This window comes from Oryctolagus cuniculus, chromosome 7 (genome assembly GCF_051225735.1).
Source record: "Oryctolagus cuniculus isolate XC-2025 breed Fujian yellow rabbit chromosome 7, ASM5122573v1, whole genome shotgun sequence".
Classification (NCBI taxonomy): Eukaryota; Metazoa; Chordata; class Mammalia; order Lagomorpha; family Leporidae; genus Oryctolagus; species Oryctolagus cuniculus.
In genome coordinates, this window is record NC_142873.1 from 109,157,722 (window position 1) to 109,177,417 (window position 19,696).

Here is a 19,696-nt window from a genome sequence, read left to right on the forward strand (position 1 = left end):
CGGCACACCGCCGGCCGGCTCTTCTCGGGGGCTACACAGGTTCCCTTAGATGTTCCCCATAGATGTTCCCGGTGCATGCCGTCTCTCTCCTCCTTTATAGTCCTCCTCCGCCAATCCCAACTCGGCTGCCCACACGCCGAGTACGCTGCTCTCCTCCAATCAGGAGCAAGTCCTACAGTTTATTAGTTGAACTGGAGGCAGCTGTGCGGAAGCTGTTTACTTCTCTCCCAACGCCATGTTGTGGGAGAGCAGATGCATAGAATAAGTCTTAATTTCAGTAACTTAGTCCAGTCCGGATTGCTCCCCACAGATCCCCCTTTCTTTTTATTTTTTGGCGTTGATACGCGCCTGTCTTCGGTGTCCCGCGGCACACACTCTGCTCTACTTGCTAGAGTTGCCACAGGCTCTTACAAGTCCTATCAATCAGGAAAACCGAATCCGGGTCCTCTCTTCGCCATGTTGTGAGGAGGTTTTTAGGCGCTGATGCGTGCCTGTGTTCGGTGCCCTGCAGCGCATGCTCTGGTCGAGCCTGCAGGGGCTTACAAGCTCTATCAGGCAAACCGAATCCAAGCCTTCTCATTGCCTTTTTGTGGGGAGGCCTTACTGATGTTAATTCGTGCCTGTCTTCGGTGACCTGCGGCGCATAAGCTGCTAGCCGCCGCAGGTGCTCATCGTGCTCATCGCCTCACTTAATCAGGCAGACCGAATGCAAGCTTTCTCATTGCCATGTTGAGGGGAGGCCTTATTTTTCTCTATTTCTCTATCTCCGGGCATTCCTATTTCTCCCATTTTACTTCTATCTTCCAGCATTCCTATTTCTCTCACTTTACTTCTAAAACTTCTGTTTCTCTTATCCCCGCAGCTTCCCGGCACCTCGCCCCGCCGGCGGGTTCCCGGCTCTGCGCCGCTTCAGCCCGCGCGCCTCTCTCATCTGCGCAGCTTCCCGGCTTTGCGCGGCTCGGCTTCGCGCGCTCCGCGGTCTCCACGCTTAACCCTTTCGCGTCTGAACCACGGCCTACGCCAGCGTTCCCTATCTATTCACGCCCCGTGCTCTCTCTGCACGCGGCGGCTTCCGCGAGTAACACAGCGTAGCTTGCGTCTCCACCACTAGCATTCAATCCAAGTTCCCCGGGCTAGCCTGGCGAATTCAACCCAGCGTACGTCTCCGCCCCACGGTTTGGCTTCCCGTCCTTTGCTCCCCGGGCTAATCAGACGGATCCCAACCTGGCTTGCGTCTCAGCTTCTAGTTTCAACTTTTCGCCCCCTATTCCCGGGCTAACTTGAGAATCCCAAAGTGGCTTTCGTATCCGCCTCGGCCTGCCCCCCGCGGCTTCAATTTCCCTAACATTTTTCTCTACCCGGTATGTTTCCCCAAACTTTCCTCCAACAATATTCCTCCCTCATTTCTCCTGGCCTCTCCCCACAGTCCGCATCCGAGTCTGTTTGTTCTAGCTTTCACTTTCGCTTTCGACCTTAAAGATTTCTCCCAGCTTCCCCCCGTAGTCCGTATCTGAGTCTATGCCTAGGCTTTCAATAGCTTCTTCCGGCTCCTTTTTCGTCCGGCTTTTCCCTAGGCTGTTTGCTAGTCTCTCTCTCCGATATTTTCCCAATTCTTCCCGTTTCTTCCCGTTTCTTCCCTCCTAAGTTTCCTATCCGTCCTAAGTTTCCTATCCAAGTCAGGTTTCCTATCCGAGTCACGGCACCATTATGTCGCTCCCCCTCTTTGTGGAGGAACGACACAAAACCCTGCCTAGGCTTCATATCCGAGTCACGGCACCATTATGTCGCTCCCCGTCTTCGTGGGGGAACGACACTAAACCCTGCCTAGGCTTCCTATCCGAGTCACGGCACCATTATGTCGCTCCCCCTCTTCATGGAGGAACGACACTAAGCCCTGCCTAGGCTTCATATCCGAGTCACGGCACCATTATGTCGCTCCCCCTCTTCGTGGAGGAACGACACAGGACCCTGCGCTGTTCTTTCGTCTGCTCGGCCCTCCCCGGGTTTGCTGCTGGTTCTTCCCGGGTTGGCTACTATCCCTTCCACCTCCGTGGAAGGGCAGTTCCCCCTGGCCACATTCCCCACTTCCGCAGGGGAGCGGCACACCGCCGGCCGGCTCTTCTCGGGGGCTGCACAGGTTCCCTTAGATGTTCCCCATAGATGTTCCCGGTGCATGCCGTCTCTCTCCTCCTTTATAGTCCTCCTCCGCCAATCCCAACTCGGCTGCCCACACGCCGAGTACGCTGCTCTCCTCCAATCAGGAGCAAGTCCTACAGTTTATTAGTTGAACTGGAGGCAGCTGTGCGGAAGCTGTTTACTTCTCTCCCAACGCCATGTTGTGGGAGAGCAGATGCATAGAATAAGTCTTAATTTCAGTAACTTAGTCCAGTCCGGATTGCTCCCCACAATTTCACATCATCACAGGAAGAAAAAGGATGAGTTCAGTATAAGATATTTTAAGAGTCAAGACAGAGACAGACCATATTCACATAACTTTTATTACAGTGTATTATTATAATTGTTCTCTTAACAGTAATAGTTATTGTTCATCTCTTACTATGCCTAATTTATAAATTACACTTTATAATACGTATAAGTATATGGAAAAAACATATATATATATATATGGGGTTGGGCATTATCTGTGGTTTCAGGCATGCACCGAGGGTCTTGGAACATACCTTCTACAGAAAAGGGGAACTAGTGTGCTGAACATTCTGACCACCTGCGTACTCACTCTGCTCTGCTGTCTAAGTCCCCCTCTCCTCTTTTCCCTTTGGCTTTGTGTCTCAGCGACCGATACACTTCACTTGCCCCCTGGCATTCCTGATTCATTTTCACTGATTCGGGATGTCACAGGCCTTCCTCTGGGCCAGGTGTGGGAAATAAGGCCTGTCACGCTCTAGGCTTTAGAATATGCTGTGCCCTCGCTTGAAAGGCCCTGCGTCCCTGGTCTGCGGGTCAATTCTCACTCAGCCTCTAAAAATCAGCCGAGGGGATCACCTCCTCCTAAGGGTTGGCCCTTGCATGCACCCCTCCGGCCAGCGCCAAGCGGAAGTGAGATGGTTCCCCCTCCACGCAGCCCCGTATCTTGGTCTTGTCTCTACTGTAGCACTTACTATATTGTATTGATGTGATGCAACAATAAACAGGCACAGTCCAATAAAACTTTGGATTGCATTTAAAACAGGGGGCTGCAGAGACAGATGACTTGGGGAAAAGTGAAGTCCTCTGAAGATGTGTCTGCTCAGTACGCCTCACTGCACATACGATTCAATGTGACCTTAGCATTCCTTCTTTAGCCGTGATCCTGATATTTGTCTTGTGGCCTCCAACTACACCCTTTAATGGAAGACACTCCCTGCACTGATCCTGTGGGACTGACAGGCCCACTCCTTGCACTGTCTTGCCTTCAAAGCAGGGTTTCCAACACTGTACACAGTGTAAATCTTGTACGGTTAGCGATCATGTATTATTTAGGTGTATAGCCCCAACTCTGGGGCACTCTGCCAGCTCCAGGAAGCACGGAGCACATGCTAAGTGAATGTGTTTTAAATACATGAATACCTAGTTGTTCTACAGGGGCTAAAATCCAGCCCCATCTAGCCTTCAAGGAGTATCCTACGGACCACGTGCAAACATTCTAAATGACTAGCATAAGTTCAAATCACCTACAATTACTAATTATCAATGGATTCCCTGACTATATTCTACACAGTTGGCCAGACATTGCCTGCAGGATTTCAGTTGCCTGGCTAGACCTCTGGAATATATTTCCATAACCAGTTTTATTCATCCAGCTCATGAGGTAATGAAAACCCCTAGGTATACAGTGTTGGACCAACACAATGCTGACAGTACCATTTCTCTCCCCGAATACTTTTAAATAGTGGGTGCACTATTTAAAAACTAAAAGCTTGGGGCTTTAATTTGTTGCAGCAGTTAAGATATGACCCCATATCAGAGGGCCTGAGTTTGGGTCCTGGCTCTGCTTTTGTTGCTGTTGTTATATAAATTAATCCACTTACTATAGGTTAAAGGTGACTCAAATGATGGAGCCTCTACTAGCCTTTCTTTCTTTTTTTTTTCTTTTTTTTTTTTCTTTTTTTTTTTTTTTTACAGGCAGAGTGGACAGTGAGAGAGAGAGACAGAGAGAAAGGTCTTCCTTTGCCGTTGGTTCACCCTCCAATGGCCGCCGCAGCCGGTGCACCACACTGATCCGATGGCAGGAGTCAGGTACTTATCCTGGTCTCCCATGGGGTGCAGGGCCCAAGGACTTGGGCCATCCTCCACTGTCTTCCCAGGCCACAGCAGAGAGCTGGCCTGGAAGAGGGGCTACCAGGACAGAATCTGGCGCCCTGACCGGGACTAGAACCCGGTGTGCCGGCACCGCAAGGCGGAGGATTAGCCTAGTGAGCCGCGGCGCCGGCCTCTACTAGCCTTTCAATTCCTTCAGTCTTCTTCTTCTTCTTTTTGTTTTTAAAGATGTATTTATTTGAAAGTCAGAGTTATAGAGTGAGAGATGGAGAGAGAGCATGAGATCTTCCATCGCTGGTTCACTCCCCAAATGGCTGCAATAGCTGGAGCTCCGCCGATCCAAAGCCAGGAGCCAGGAACTTCCTCCAGATCTCCCACGTAGCTACAGAGGCCCAAGGACTTGGGCCATCCTTGGCTGCTTTTCCAGGTGCATTAGCAGGGAGCTGGATCAGAAGTGGAGCAGCCGGGATATGAATTAGCTCCCATATGGTTTGCCGGTGCTGCAAACGGCGGCTTTACCTGCTATGCCATAGCACTGACTCCTCCGTCAGTCTTCGTGATTGCAGACGTTACTGTGATGGCAGAAGTGGTGTTGTGTGTCCAGGCACCACCAGCTACTGTTTTCAAGCAGGAACCACAGTGCCAGATTCCCCAGAACTCGTCTCTTCATTTTGGTTTTGCCACAGAAGGAGCAAGGGTACTTGGTGTAACTGGCTGACTTCAGTTTTCTTCACCATTTTCCAGTGGGTGGCACCATCGGGGGGCTGGGATTTACTGACACTCCCAACCTGCTTTGTGTGTTTAGCCATAGTGTTGCCACACAGTTACAAGCCCAGAGCACTGGCTCTGCTTCTGATTCCAGCATTCCTGCTAACGGGTAGTCTGAGGACGGTGAGTGATGGCTTAGGTTCCGAGTTCTTGCCATCCATTGTGGGAGACCCAGATTGAGTTCTGGGCTCCTGGCTTCAGGCTTGGTCTAGTCCTGGTCCTGGCTGTTGTGGATGTTTGGGAAATGAACCAGTGGATAAAAGATCTCTCTGTCCTTGTCTCTCCCTGCCTTTCAAAAAATGAAAACAAACATATTTTAAAAGTTTTCAAGAAAGCATGTGTCAAAAATAACAAAAATACAAAAACTAGACATAACTATTTCAGAACAAACGTATCAGGGGCACACATTAGAATTCCCAGATCCACAACAAAGTTTAGCTTGATATACATCAGGAGTATAAAGTATCACTGAAATCTAGACTGCATGGCTTCAGCTGAGTCACTCAAAGGTTCTCAGGAGAGTTCAGGTTGGCACAAGGTGAGCATCATGAATCAGACCTGACCCTGCCATCGCTCTTATCCTTAACTGGGTGCGCAGAACCTGCTGAGGCTGGAACCACAGAAGGTCTTCTGGTCTATTGCTGCTGCCTTACTAGTAAATGCTAACACTGTATTCTTATGTGCTGAAAAAAAGAGGACTTTTTGATATTCTAGGGACAGTCATATTTTTCAGACAGATAATGAGGCAGCAATACAATGGTGACCAACAGTGAACAACCATCTATCACAGGCCTGTCTGGTGCCAGGGTGGTCAGTTTGGTCAATCACTTTGCCCCACATTGGCACGTTGAAGGGGCAGCAGTGACCTCTGTGAATCGCAACCCAGCACACTGTTCACTAGATTATGCCAGTCTTCTCACAACTTTTCAACTTAGTTTCACAAACAGAAGGCACTTAAGTTCCCTGATTTTACTCATCTTTTATATGGGGCCAGTTAAGGAACCTGACTTGTTTTGTTTCTTTCACATCTGACTGAACTCAAAATGAATCTGCTGCGAATTCTCAAAGAAACAAATGCCACAGGATCATGTCTGACCTGCTGGGCCTATGCTTCGTTCAGGTGCTCGAAGCTGAATGCCTGGTGCGCGCCGCCAGGCCATCTTCCAAAAGATGCAATGTTCAGCCCCGCCTCGCATCATTTTCCTCCAGAATCTTATCTTCTCCTAAATCATTTACGACCTAGAGTGGTTTGGACTCATTCTGTTGACAATACCTCTTCCAAAAATAAAAAGGATGAGCAAGTTCATTGAGTTACAATTCAAAGTCCAAAACAATTCAGTGACTTTCCACCTACTTCCTAAAAACATTTTGAAAAGATCTGTTAAGAGAAAAAGATACTACTTCTTTTTCTAAGTTAAAAAATGAAAATTCAATGATAGAAAGCATGAAGAGTTTAAATCAAGAGTTCTTTCATAAGTAAATTGACATAGAATTATAAAAACAAAGACTTACCTGCTAAGCTTCTGAGAGTCTTTAGGTAACTCCTGGCCATCATCTTTTGCTGTGAAGAAAAAAATATGAAGGGATTTTAGTTTACTTGGAGGGTGAATATATGGCTTTATGTGCTCTCTTTCCAAAGCCTCAATAAAATGGCAATAAAAGAATAAAAATAAAGTATAAAACCTCAAGGAGGGCGAAAGAAAGATGACAGGGGCAACTTTCAAGATGGAAAGCAGATGTCGAGGGGGAACTGTCTCAGCAGGCCACAGAAAGTCGAAGCCCAGGTGCGAGAAGAGCGGACCAGCGAGGAACGGGCAGACCTGGCCTTCCGAACAGAAGGCATCGCGCACCGCAGAGACGAGGGCTGAGGTCCACACCAAAGGCTGCACCTGCATCCTGTACGACCTGCCAAGATGAAAGGGAAGAGAAACTGAGCCAGAGACACTCAGGAATGGAGGATGCCAGGCACAAGAGTTTGGACAGCCGGTGTTGTGGTTCAGTGGGTTAAGCCTCTACTTGTTATGTCTGAATCCGATCCTGAACAAAGTAGTTTGAGTGCTGGTTCTCGACTCCCATCCGGCTGTCTGCTAATGTGCCTGGGAAGCAGCAGGTGATGGCTCAAGCACTTGAGGCCCTGCTACCTGCATGGGAAACCTGCATGGAGGTCCTGACTCCTGGTTTCAGCCTGGCCCAGCCCTGGCTGTTGCAGGCATTTGGGGAGTAAACCAGCACATGGAAGATCTCATTGCCACTTGCCTTTCAAAAAAAAATTTTTTTTAAGAACAAAAGTATGGGTAAAGTCCTGAAGACAGGGAATAGGTCAAATAAATCATATTGAACAGATTCCTGACACTCTCTTCCTTTGTCCAGGTCTCAGAATATAAGCCTCTTTCCTTCTCTCTCTCTCTCTCTCTCTCTCTCTCTCTCTCTGACTGGAATATTCCTCTCAGGACAAATTGTCAAGCCTAATAAAATGGCCAGATTGTTTTCACTGGATAACCTTAAATTGGAAGAAGGCCAGCAACACGCCCAGTCTGTATTCAGAACTTCCAGTATTTGTAATGGAACACTGTCATAAGTCCATCACATGAAAGGACTATCATTAGATATTTTGGGCAGCTTAACGTGAAAGACAACAACCCAAAACAAACTAATAAGGAGAAAAATAGAAAACAGAGATCTATTTTTCTGGAAACCTCAAACAATAAAAACAAAAACCATACAGAGGAATAATTGATTTTAAAAATTAGAGGATCAGGGGCCAGCGCTGTGGCATAGTGGGTAAAGCCGCCGCCTGCAGTGCTGGCATCCCATATGGGCACTGATTTGAGTCCCGGCTGCTCCACTTCCTATCCAGCTCTCTGCTATGGCCTGGGAAAGCAGTAGAGGATGGCTCAAGTCCTTGGGCCCCGACATCCACATGGGAAGACCCGGAGGAAGCTTCCTGGCTTTGGATTGGCACAGCTCTGGCCATTGTGGCAACTGGGGAGTGAACCAGCAGATGGAATTCCTCTCTCTCTCTTTCTGCCTCTCCTTCTTTCTCTGTGTAACTCTGACTTCCAAATAAATAAATAAATCTTTAAAAAAAATTAGCGGATCAGATTAATAGATTCAATGTCCAATTCATAAAAGGGGCTGGCATTTGTGGTACAGTGGGTTAAACTTCTGCCTGTGAGGCCAGCATCCTCAGGTTCTGGCTGCTCCACTTCCAATCCAATTCTCTGCCAATGCGCCTTGGAGGGCAGTGGAAGATAGCTCAGGTGATGAGGTACCTGCCACTCATGTGGAAGACCTGGATAAAGTTCCAGGATTCTGAATTTGCCTAGGCTGTTTCAGCCGTTTGGGGAATGAACCAGTAGATGGAAGATCTCTCTGTGTGTCTGTCTCTCCCCTTCTCCCTGTAAAAAAAAGAAAGAAAGAAAGAAAAGAGAAAGACAGATTTAAAAAAAGCAAGAAGGAAAGAAAACCAAATCAAAGGAGATCTGTAAGAGACAACAGGGAAAATAAAGGTGAAAAGCTCACAAGAGAATTCTCCAGAGCTGAGAGACTGGAGTTTAAGATTTCAATAGCTTAATGCCCTACATGATGAATTAGGGGGGGAAACACACCAATAAACATCATCAAGAAATTCCAGATCTCTTGGAATAAAGAGAAGATTTTTAAAAGCTTCCAGAAAGAAAGAATAAATCACATGTGAAGAACTGGACATCTGAATGAAATCAGAGTTCTCAAAAGCAACACTAGAAAGCAGAAGGTAATCAGGTCTTTATATTGGTGAAAGAAAATTATTTCCAAACTAAAATTTAGCCAAACTGTGAGCATACGAGAGTAGAATAATCACCATTTTAGGCACGCAGGGTCAGGAAAGAGTGAGCTCCCATGTACCAGGAAGCTCCTGGAACATGCACTCAGCAAAGTGAAGGAGCAAATCAACTACGAGGGGAATGAAGGTGCAATCAGGAACTCCAACCAGGAGGCAGACAGTGGCCATTCCAGCCCACCTACCAGCTGACTGTCAACTCTGACCTACAGAAAGAATAGGCGGCCCTGGGAAGACATCACCATGGTTGGGTGAGGGAGAGAAGGATGGACTGACACTGATCAAACATCTGACAGTTGTTCCACAGCTTTGTCACAAAGTTTAGGGGAAGGATAGATGGTAGACAGATAAAGAATAAAGGAATAGAAAACGCAGGTCTTTTGTATCAGAAAAGCAAGATCATCATTCTTGGCTTACCTGTGATATATTTACAAAGTCACATTAATATAACTAAACTATATTAGGAGAATGGGGGCAGGAGATGTGTGTGAGAGTGGCTGCATAAGACGAAGATATTTTTATTTTATAATAAGTCTATAAATAATATCTAAAACTAAAAACTTCAGGAATACCAGCTTGGAAATAGAGTAGAAACACCTCAATGTGTTGAAAGCTGTTGTTGGTTCTTGGGGGTGGCACTTGGGGATAAAAGATGGGGGCTTCTAAGGTCTGCTGTATTTAATTACAAATCAATTTCTGGGGACAGCACTGTGGTGAAGTGGGTAAAGCTGCTGCCTGCTGCACCGGCATGCCATATGGGTACTGGTTCGAGTCCTGGCTGCTCCACTTCTGATCCAGCTTTCTGCTATAGCCTGGGAAAGCAGTGAAAATGGCCCAAGTCCTTGGGGCCCTGCATATGTATGGGAGACCTGGAGGAAGCTCCTGGCTCCTGGCTTCAGATTGGCCCAGCTTCGGCCTTTGCAGCCATTTGGGGAGTGAATCAGTGGACGGAAGACCTCTCTCTCTGTCGCTTTCTGCCTCTCTGTTACTCTGCCTTTCAAATAAATAAATATATCTTTTTTAAAAAAGTCAATTCCTATTATTTACATCTCTAAAGTTATAAACATATTTTTCTTTGATGTAAAATAAACACTTAACACGTAGAGTTAAATGTTATTTTAATGTTATTTTAACTGGCTCAATGAGATAAAACAGGGGAAAAAAGAGATGTGACTCCAACAAATAGGTATGTACACTTCTGTCCTGTTAAACTCAAGTCTTCTACATCTCATGACGTTTGTGAGTGACAGAGTATCTATAACACCACCAGGATCACTGATTTAGAATGAGGGGGCTGAAGCTCAAGTTGTTCCTTAAGGAAGCAGTGCCACTGGATGACTTTTCTTTTTTCTTTTCATATCCAGAAAGTTTATTTTCCAGGGCCAAGGGTACTCCTACATCTAACCAAAAAAAAAAAAAAAAAAAACACACTCAATTTAAAGAGTAAACACACCAAAGTCTAAAATCCTATGAGATATAATTTGTAGAGATAAATTTTCTTTAAAATTGCTCTATTGTTAACAGGTATTTGTAAAAAAAAAAAAAACAAACCCAGTGAACTAATGAGAGCTCGAATTGGAGAGGAATCAAATGGGTATCGCAGCTTTTTCCTAAGCATAAGCAGAATAGGATATAGTTGCACAATTATCAGATTTTTTGAAAGTATATAATATAAATGAGTATTAAAATCTCTCTAATACAATGGTACTTTAAGAAGCTTATGGTTTTTCTAAAATAAATTTTGCACTTAAATAAACTTAACTTTAATTGACATTTTCCATGAATTTCTGAAAAACCTTTTTACTAATACTCCTGTTTCTAGTAGTGAGATTCATCTGTCAGTTATTATATTACAATTTATTTAGATAAGTATCTGAAACCTATTAGGATTTCCTCCTTTATTTATCAAAAGCCATAGGAATATATTTGACTAGAAAAAATGATTACCTCATGCTTAGTTATCATTACTCAATTTTATTATTTTTTATTTTCTTGTAGCTTCCTTCAATTAAAATATTTTTGAGTTATATGAACCTTATGTTTTAAAATATCAAAGTAACTGTGGTAAGCAGGAGATAGACACTACTTGACCACATGACCAAACAGAAATGAAGTCACAAGGACAAATTAAAAAAAAAAAGCTATGTAGTACCTATGAAATCTCTGCAGCAAAATCGAAAGCACAATACTCAGAACATAGAAGACGAGCAGTTGTTAGGAATTGTCTCCTTCCAGATCTTTCCTCCTCCAAGTTTCCATAAACGAACTTGGAAGGTACTTGAAAGGCCGCCTTGTATAACTCCTGACACCAGGCAAGACACTTTTTGACAACAGCCCTGAAAAATGGTCATTTGACTCCACTGAAGAAACACTAGTTATAAAAGAACACTTTCCGGGGCTGGCCCTGTGGCATAGCAGGCTAAGCCACTGCCTGTGACACCAGCATCCCATATGGGTGCCGACTAGTCCTGGCTAGTCCACTTCCGAATCAGCTCCCAGCTAATGACCTGGGAAAGCAATTAAAGACAGCCAAGTGCTTGGGTCCCTGCCGCCCACCTGAGTGATCTAGAAGAAGCTCCTGGTTCCTGGCCTCAGCCTGGCCCAGTCCCAGTGATGCGGTCATTTGAGGGCTGAACCAGCAAATGGAAGACCTCTCTCTATCTCTCCCTGTCTCTGTAATTCTACCTTTCAAGTAAATAAATTTTTTTAAATAATACTTTTAGTGATAAGGAGTTGACTACCTGCAAAGCCAGGCTTGTCTACTCTATTAAGCAACTTGAATTGTCAGAAAAATCCTTCCCTCTGTTTGGCCAGCTGGGACCTGGATGGACTTTCCCTTTGAGGATGCTACCACTAGAGTGGCATTTGCTGCCAGGAGAGATCAGATATACATTCCTCTAACTGCTTAATTTATTATCCAAACTGATCCACTGCAAAGTAAAAGAGGGTGCTAGAAATAATTATACCAGGACTGTCCCAGGCAGCTGGGGTATGTGCGTGCTCTAAAAATTAGGGAGATAGGGACCAGGCCACAGTGAAAGGAGGGTGACAGGATATGGGAGGTCACTGGGCCTCTGCCAACTGGGTTTGAGTTCAGAGTTTTGTGTCTTCTTATCAATACATTAAGGCAAGACTAGCTGTTCAGGTTAGAAAAAACATAACAGATGTTAGGGAAAAGTTTGGGGAATGAGAGGCATTTGCATGTCTGCATATCAAATGCCAAGCTTAGCTTTAGGTTAACGAAATTAATTCCAGACAGCTAATTACGGAGGGAAATCACCACAATATGTTTTGACACAAGGCAGGGCCATGCCTGCATACTCTGGACTCCCGTAGCTACAACTTAGCAGGCCTGGAGAAGGAATGGCTGACTTGTAGCTTCTATGTGAGCCCTGGAACTACAAAGATGAACTACAACCATACCTCTTTTCTCCTGGACATCTCACCAATTATTTGAAGACACCATTTATGGTTGCTCTTTATCTTCTCTGGCATTGGCTAAGTACACACACTTTCCTAACTTTCCTAGCTAGAGGAAAGGTGATGCTGGACCTGTGTGCACAGGTAGTCCAGATGGCTGCTCACCAAACCAGGAGTGTAAAATAGTAGAACACATGCTTGGGAGAAGGGCACTTGCTATCACTGTCTTGTGTTAAGCAAACAACTCCCTTGAGAGCTTGGTGACAGGACAGAGTTCGCTTTATCAAGTCAGGTTGCTTCCATTCTGTACCTGCAGCTTTTAATTCTTTGACCCCAGATGAGTGACTTTACAGTCAATTCACTAAGCCTGCAGGCATAGGGGGACTGAGAAAGCCCAGTGCTGCAGTTTGCCAGGCGGCCTGTGGCTAATCACCTTACCCTTGACTTCCTCTCTGAGCAGGGGGCTGTGAAGATCAGTTGATTATATGCTCAAAGCACCAAGTAAACCATGAAGTACAATCAAGAACTAAGCTTAGGTTTGTTTTTCATTCACTCATTCTACACCTTTTTATTCAATACCTCTGGTCAGACACCACACTGGACACAGAGGATACAGTTCTAGCCTCTAACAAATGCCCCAGGATGGTATAATTAGCTGCCTTGTGCTTCCCATTATGTGATGAACTAGCTGTTTCAGTTTTGTGTTCCCTAAAATTATAACAATTCCCTCATATGTCTTTATTAAAAGACGGGAAAGGATTCTTGTAGTATTTTAGTAGAGATTTTTTTCCCAAGCGGATACAAGTGATTAATTCCTGTTGGATTCATTTTTCCACACAAACCCAGGCAGAAGTACAATATTACCACCTGACTGAGAGGGGACAAGTTTTCTGCCACTTCCTCGTTTCTGATACACAGGAACTGTGTCTTCAGCGTTGCCGCAAGTCTTTCCCCAGGAAGCCACAGAAACCATTCTCTGGCATGATACCCTCAGTCCAGCAAGGTCAGGCAAACAAGCTGACCCCTGCTTACTGCCTTAGAGTTCCTTAGGTTTCACCAACGTAACTAAGAGCACGTAGTGAAAGCTGCCCGAGTACTGTTCGCTGTGTGGCTCTTTCCTGTGTGCTGTGGCAATCTGGGCAGCTTTTATGTTAGGTGTGACGACACAGGGGGAGAACGGAAAGGAGTGTTGGGTGATGCCTGCCAAAGAAAGGACGACAAAGAAAGGACATCGTTTTCTTATCACTTTCCTTCTGCAGGGAAAAACTGAAAACGTATTGCACAGAATTATTTCTTGCAGGAAATTATTTTTTTTGGGGGGGGGAAGGAGTAGTTTGTTTCTTTTTTTTTTTTTTTCCCAAAGAAACCTTTTATTTTCCCAAAGAAACCCTCCCACCCACACTCCCACCCCTCCACACACTCCCTCTCCCATTCCCAGTCCCATTCTCCACTAAGATCCATTTTCAATCAATCTCATATATAGAAGACCGACTCTATGCAAAGAGTTCTACAATTTGCATGATGAAAAAAAAATCGAAAAATGTTCCTCAACAGTTGAGACAAGTGCTGTTCCAAGTCATGGCATCTGGAAGTTAATTTCTCTTCTTTCCTTCTCCTCCTCCTCTTCCTCCTCTTCTTTCTCCTCCTTCTCCCCTCCCCCTCCTTCTCCTTCACCTTCTTTTTTTTTTTTTTTTTTAGAAACTTAATTAACTTTAAAAAAGCACCCAAGAAAGATAGAAAATTCCTTAAAATAAGTTTTTGGGGCCAGCATTGTGGCTCAGTGGGTTAAGTGCCCCCTGCAACACTAGTATCCCATGTCAGAGTGTCGATTCGAGTCCCAGCTACTCAGCTTCTAACCCAGCTCCTGAAGAATGTGGCTGGAAAGGCAGCAGATGATGGCCCAAGTACTTGAGTTAAACTCGGATGTGACATCTTTCTGATGGGTAGACTCGTTTCAACTGGCACCAACCATCCACACCATCAGAGCATTGAAAGATAATAAGCTTAAGGTCTTTGTTGATCTTTTGAAAGAGATTGGTTTGACAAAGAGTTATAGTAGAAGGGATCTTTGTACCATTTTTAACTGAAAATGGATACAGAAAATATTTAAATATTCCATTATATAATGATTATTTTCTAGATTACTTATTTGCTATACAAATTTAATGCATAATCGATGGTTACCACATAACAGTAAGTAGGCATTTCTTACATTCGCATGACTTGTGGAAAAGTCTTTGAAGTAGTGTTCTGTATACAGATTCATTTTCAATCAGCATTTGGGCTGCTTCCAAATTCACTGGCTGTTCTAGCCCTGGATTAGACAGCATAACCTATAGGAAAACATAGACAACATAACATTTTAGAGCAGAAAGACAAGCCGATAATACAACTTTCAATAAGTACTTATTAAATACCTACTATGCACAGACCTGTGAATAGACATAAAGGTAACGTGAGACACAGTCTTTACACTTAAGAAGCTTCCGATCTGTCTTGGTTTTATACTGCACACTCACAAGCTAAACACTGGTGTCAGAGCAAGTTAACAGTCCTTCCTGTCACATTCCTTCCTGTCATACACATTCGAACTGGGTTTTTATGGAAAAGGAACTAAACATTAGGAAACACTGAAACATTTCCATTACACGGGCTTAAGAAATAAAGCTTTACGTTTTAACATGATACCACATTAGAACATGGATGAACAAGCACAGGTACTGAGGTTGCACACACTTGATTAATTTATTATCTGTAGTTGTCTTCTCCTGCTGCTAAATGTAATTACAGTGAATGTAGCTGCTCATTTCTAGGCACAACTCAGGACAATTTGAAGGTCAGCTGCTGAGTAAATATAATTTCATCTGCAAGTCCTTTCACAGTAATACATGGCAGACATCTTTAAAATCTTGTGTGTCTGCATCTCACGAATGACCAGAAGTAACTACAACTTCACAAGACCATGACTTATATCTCCCCAAATTGAAAATATTTATTGCAATTTAGTAATATAGACATTGTATCTTACAACATGCAAATTATATGATAAGATATGCTAAACCGTGCAATATACAAGTGTAGATGCTGGTCAAAGTGGACAGTTGTGGCTTGGAAGTTACAGGAATGATGGCAATCTCTCAATCATGAAAGTAACCATCTGACATTTGATATCTCAAAATCAACAAGAATTTGCTGCTGTAACTTGAGTTTTCCTATTTTGGAAACACATTGGGGCTATATGTCCAAGAATGGAATACTTGCTTCAAGAAGGGTTCAGTGTGGATTTCACTATACCTTTCAGAGTGGGTGGGGGTAGAGGAGACTTACCTTCTATACAGGCTTTTGGTCTTTGGCTGTACAGATATAATTTTACTAAGGGAAGCTTATCTGGTAAAGTTTACTCAATAATCTTCTCATTAACCACTGTGCCTATGATCTATTTATGTAATATATATACAAGCTGTTAAGTATATTTTATGATTTTTAAAGAATTGGAATATAAAGTCATATTAAAAATTAATAAATCAGACATCTGCTAAATAATAAAAATAGAAAGCTCAACTTTTAAAATAACCATGTGGTAGAATGAAATAACATAAAAAGCTTTCCAAGGGATAAATACAAAATATGGAGCTCCAGTAAACAGTGGCACCAGCAGATAACATTTTGTAAGATAAAATTAGTTAATGCCCATGGATCTGGAATCTATTCTAGGGGTGGGTGTTGATATTCACCTTTACCTTTGAAGAGATCCAGAAGATGAACCCCAGATATCTACCTGCCTCGCTCGCTTCTTTGACATTTTTACTCAGATTTCTCTTAGGACACAGCCCCATGCAGGTGGATGCTCTAAACACTTTCAGAAGGAGTTAATGAATGAACTGAATACTGAATTTTTTTTTTTTTTTTTTGACAGGCAGAGTGGACAGTGAGAGAGAGAGACAGAGAAAGGTCTTCCTTTGCCGTTGGTTCACCCTCCAATGGCCGCCACGGCTGGCGCGCTGCGGCCAGTGCACCACGCTGATCCGATGGCAGGAGCCAGGAGCCAGGTGCTTTTCCTGGTCTCCCATGGGGTACAGGGCCCAAGCACTTGGGCCATCCTCCACTGCACTCCCTGGCCACAGCAGAGGGCTGGCCTGGAAGAGGGGCAACCGGGACAGAATCCGGCGCCCCGACCGGGACTAGAACCCAATGTGCCGGCGCCACAAGGCGGAGGATTAGCCCAGTGAGCCGCGGCGCCGGCCGAATACTGAATTTTTAAAAAGGATTTACATTTTACTCAGTATACTAAGCTGACCTTCCAGAAAATAAACTATTATTTTATTTATTTTTAAAACTACAAAACGAGAAATGGAATTTATGTAGTAATTCTATGTTGAGAAAATTTCAATTAAGCCAGAATATTTCATTCTCCAAGTGTTCTTGATAATAAAAATTTAATATTATATTTCCATTTGTTACTAATGATAAGTTGGTTGGCTGAAATACTTTGTTTTAGCATTGGATAAGAAAGGAGGGTTTTACAGGGTCAGGAATAACAAAACACTGAGCATGTTACTAAGTACCACGGGCCCAGAGGGGATGGAGGTAGTAGTTGGGAAACAGGCATCTATCTGAGGAGAGAAAATCTCTGGTTTAATTGTTCACTCGGTTTGATGTGAACATGTAAGAGAAAGTAGCCAACACTGTCAGAAACAAAGGATAAAGCAAAACATTCTCAGCTGTAATCATTTGATTCACTTCTTTGAGGACGGCAAGGTTCAGGAATGAGCAAAGACCTAAAAGGCCTGCTCAATATCAGGAAGTGAAGTCAGGAGCAAAAAGAAAATCTAAGGCTGTATTTCTAGAATTGAAACATCCTAATAAGACTGTTCTTCTTCATGAAATATGTATTCAGTTGTAAAGGGCCTTAGCTACTCACTTCATTTTAAAATAATAGTTTTTATAATTTAAATTCCAGTTTAGAAACTTAACATAGAAATGTTGATTTAGATAAACTTGCTCAAGTCCTTTAAAAGACTTTGTATTTTCATCTTTATGTTTTGTATGATTGCGATATTAATAGTATTAAAGGGAGCATTGCATTAACTCCATTCTTACCTGTAGAGTGAGTAAGATGCTGCTCAACGTGTAGCTTGTATTCCACTTCTCAGGGTTGTCCAAAAAATCTATACATGGTTGACCAGTATAGGGGTCTACTGTATTAAAACAATACATTAATATTGATACATACAGTAAAAATATTTGAAATTGATGAACATCAAAATGATAAACCAGGAAGATTATTTACATCCACTCTTCCTTTTTACTATTTCTTCCCTCTGCAATGAAACACCATGTCTGTCCCCAGTCTTCACCCTCTCTTGTTGTTCTGGCTGATGACATGGGTGCCCATGCTGTTTTTCCTAAGCTTTCTTCTAGCAAGATGTGCTCATGTGACTAAGTCTTTTTTTTTTAACAGGCAGAGTTAGACAGTGAGACAGTGAGACAGAGAGACAGAAAGGTCTTCCTTCCGTTGGTTCACCCCCCAAATGGCCGCTACGGCCAGAGCTGTGCCGATCCAAAGCCAGGAGCCAGGTACTTCCTCCTGGTCTCCCATGTGGATGCAGGGGCCCAAGCACTTGGGCCATCCTCCATTACACTTCTGGGCCACAGCAGAGAGCTAGACTGGAAGAGGAGCAACTGGGACAGAATCCGGCGCCCCAACCGGGACTAGAACCCAGGATGCCAGCACCGCAGGTGGAGGATTAGCCAAGTGAGCCGAGCTGTGGCGCCAGCCAATGTGACTAAGTCTTAATCATGGGATGTAAGCATGAGTGTGCAATTCTGGACCATGTTTTTCTTAAAGAGCTGTTTAATCCTATTTTTCCTCTCTTTCCCCTTTCCCACGGTCTGGAAATGGTGACAGAGTAAAAGCCTTGGACCTAGAAATGGAATCCTCATACCGAGGAGGGGCGGCCCCTCCTGTCCCCAGCTTGCCCATTAGGCGGGTGAAGATACACAAAGACTGGCCTATGCCCCAACATAGAGATTTCATTAATTCAGGGTTTGAAACAAAATAATAGATGTTTTCTCTTTTTTAAAAGAATTGAGCTAAACGTAAAAACTAAAACCACACAACTACAAGAAAATTAAAAAGCCAATTTGGTTTTTCAATGGAAAAGATAATCTAAGCTTAAAGCCAATAAAGCCTTTTCAAAAGTTTAAATCTGACATAAAAATGTTTAAATCTCAGATATAAAAACACAGTGTAAGTGAAATATAAAGTTAATGACAAATTAGCGGAAATATTTGCAACATCTAGGACAATGTGATAACATGAATTATCAGGCAAGTTATAAAGTAAAAAAACAACAAATGTGAAAAAATGCTTACTTTACAAGCATTCAAAGAAGTGCTTCTTCCTTTTTTTTTTTTTTTTAAGATGTATAGATTTATTTGAAGCTCAGAGTTATAGAGAGAGATAAGAGAGGCAGAGAATCTTCTATCTGCTGGTTCACTTTCCAGATGGCTGCAACAACCCGGGCTGGGCCAGGACGAAGTCAGGAGCCAGGAGCCAGGAGCCAGGAGCTAGAAGATTGTTCCAGGTCTCCCAGGACCCAAGAACTCAGGCAAGAAGTACTTCTTAAAATAATAGAAAAATGCTTATCGAATTGGCAAAAAACTTCTCCAAACTTTCAATGTCCAGAACTGGAAGTTGCTAAAATGAGAACTATATACACACTCCCTAGTGGGAGAGTGAAGCCGCTGAAAGGGTATAGCTAAGATTTAGAGGTGTGCAGAGCCACTGCGTGGGGTCTGCAGGCCTGGAAGTTCCCCTCCTTTCCTCTCCAGTGCGTGTGTAATGATGAAATAGACCACCGTGCTGAAAGACAGGGTGTAAGACATAGCTTTTCTGTACGCAAGACTGAAATGGAGAAAGCAGTTGATCAGTGGCTTTAATCAGGGTCCACCAAAGCGCCCTGATTTCTTTCCTCCTGAAGTTCATGGCCTGAGAAACAGAGCCTGCACCCAACTAAGGAAAGGATGGTGGGAAAGAGAGCGCTGAGAATGTGCTGTGCCAAACCTGCTCACTTCCTTCCCCGCGTCCCCAGTCACCTGGGTGACTTCCTTTCCTGGGAAGAGCCGGGAGGAAAACAAGAGCAGTCCCAAGCTTTCCCAGATTTTCCCTCCTAGCAGGAGTGAGGATTGGCGGATAAGACTGTTCCCCCAATAAACTCAATCCAGTAATTCTATTCCTAAGTATTTTCAACAAAAATGGCACATGAAAATCATTCACTTTGTGTTAAAAGTTTCAAAAATAAGGTCTTGATTACAAAAAGTAATAACATACTTGTGAAAAACCAAGTCCATAAAAGTGAAAGCACAGAGGCTGGCGCTGTGGCCTAGTGGGTAACGCTGCTGCCTGAGACACTGGCACCCCATCCCACG

At 43.8% G+C, this 19,696-nt stretch overlaps 1 protein-coding gene and 1 pseudogene across 18 annotated transcripts in view; both read right to left on the minus strand.

Moving 5' to 3' along the window:
* The window catches only part of UBE2U (ubiquitin conjugating enzyme E2 U), a 62,072-nt gene that overhangs the window by 34,895 nt on the left and 7,481 nt on the right, over nt 1–19,696 (minus strand). For 6 of the 18 annotated variants that reach the window (XM_008265126.5, XM_002715946.6, XM_089300512.1 and 3 more), the window contains 3 exons: nt 17,366–17,463; nt 14,478–14,598; nt 6,538–6,586 (listed from right to left, as the gene is read on the minus strand). In XM_008265126.5, the coding sequence (XP_008263348.3) occupies nt 6,538–6,586; nt 14,478–14,598; nt 17,366–17,463 (268 nt within the window). Of the gene's footprint in view, nt 1–4,456; nt 5,315–6,537; nt 6,587–6,708; nt 6,931–9,946; nt 10,246–14,477; nt 14,599–17,365; nt 17,464–19,696 lie in introns of those variants that run through there. The other 12 variants (XM_089300520.1, XM_089300516.1, XM_089300519.1 and 9 more) reach the window with 10 other exon arrangements.
* Nucleotides 4,780–5,066, minus strand: LOC149125680 (large ribosomal subunit protein eL43 pseudogene; annotated as a pseudogene).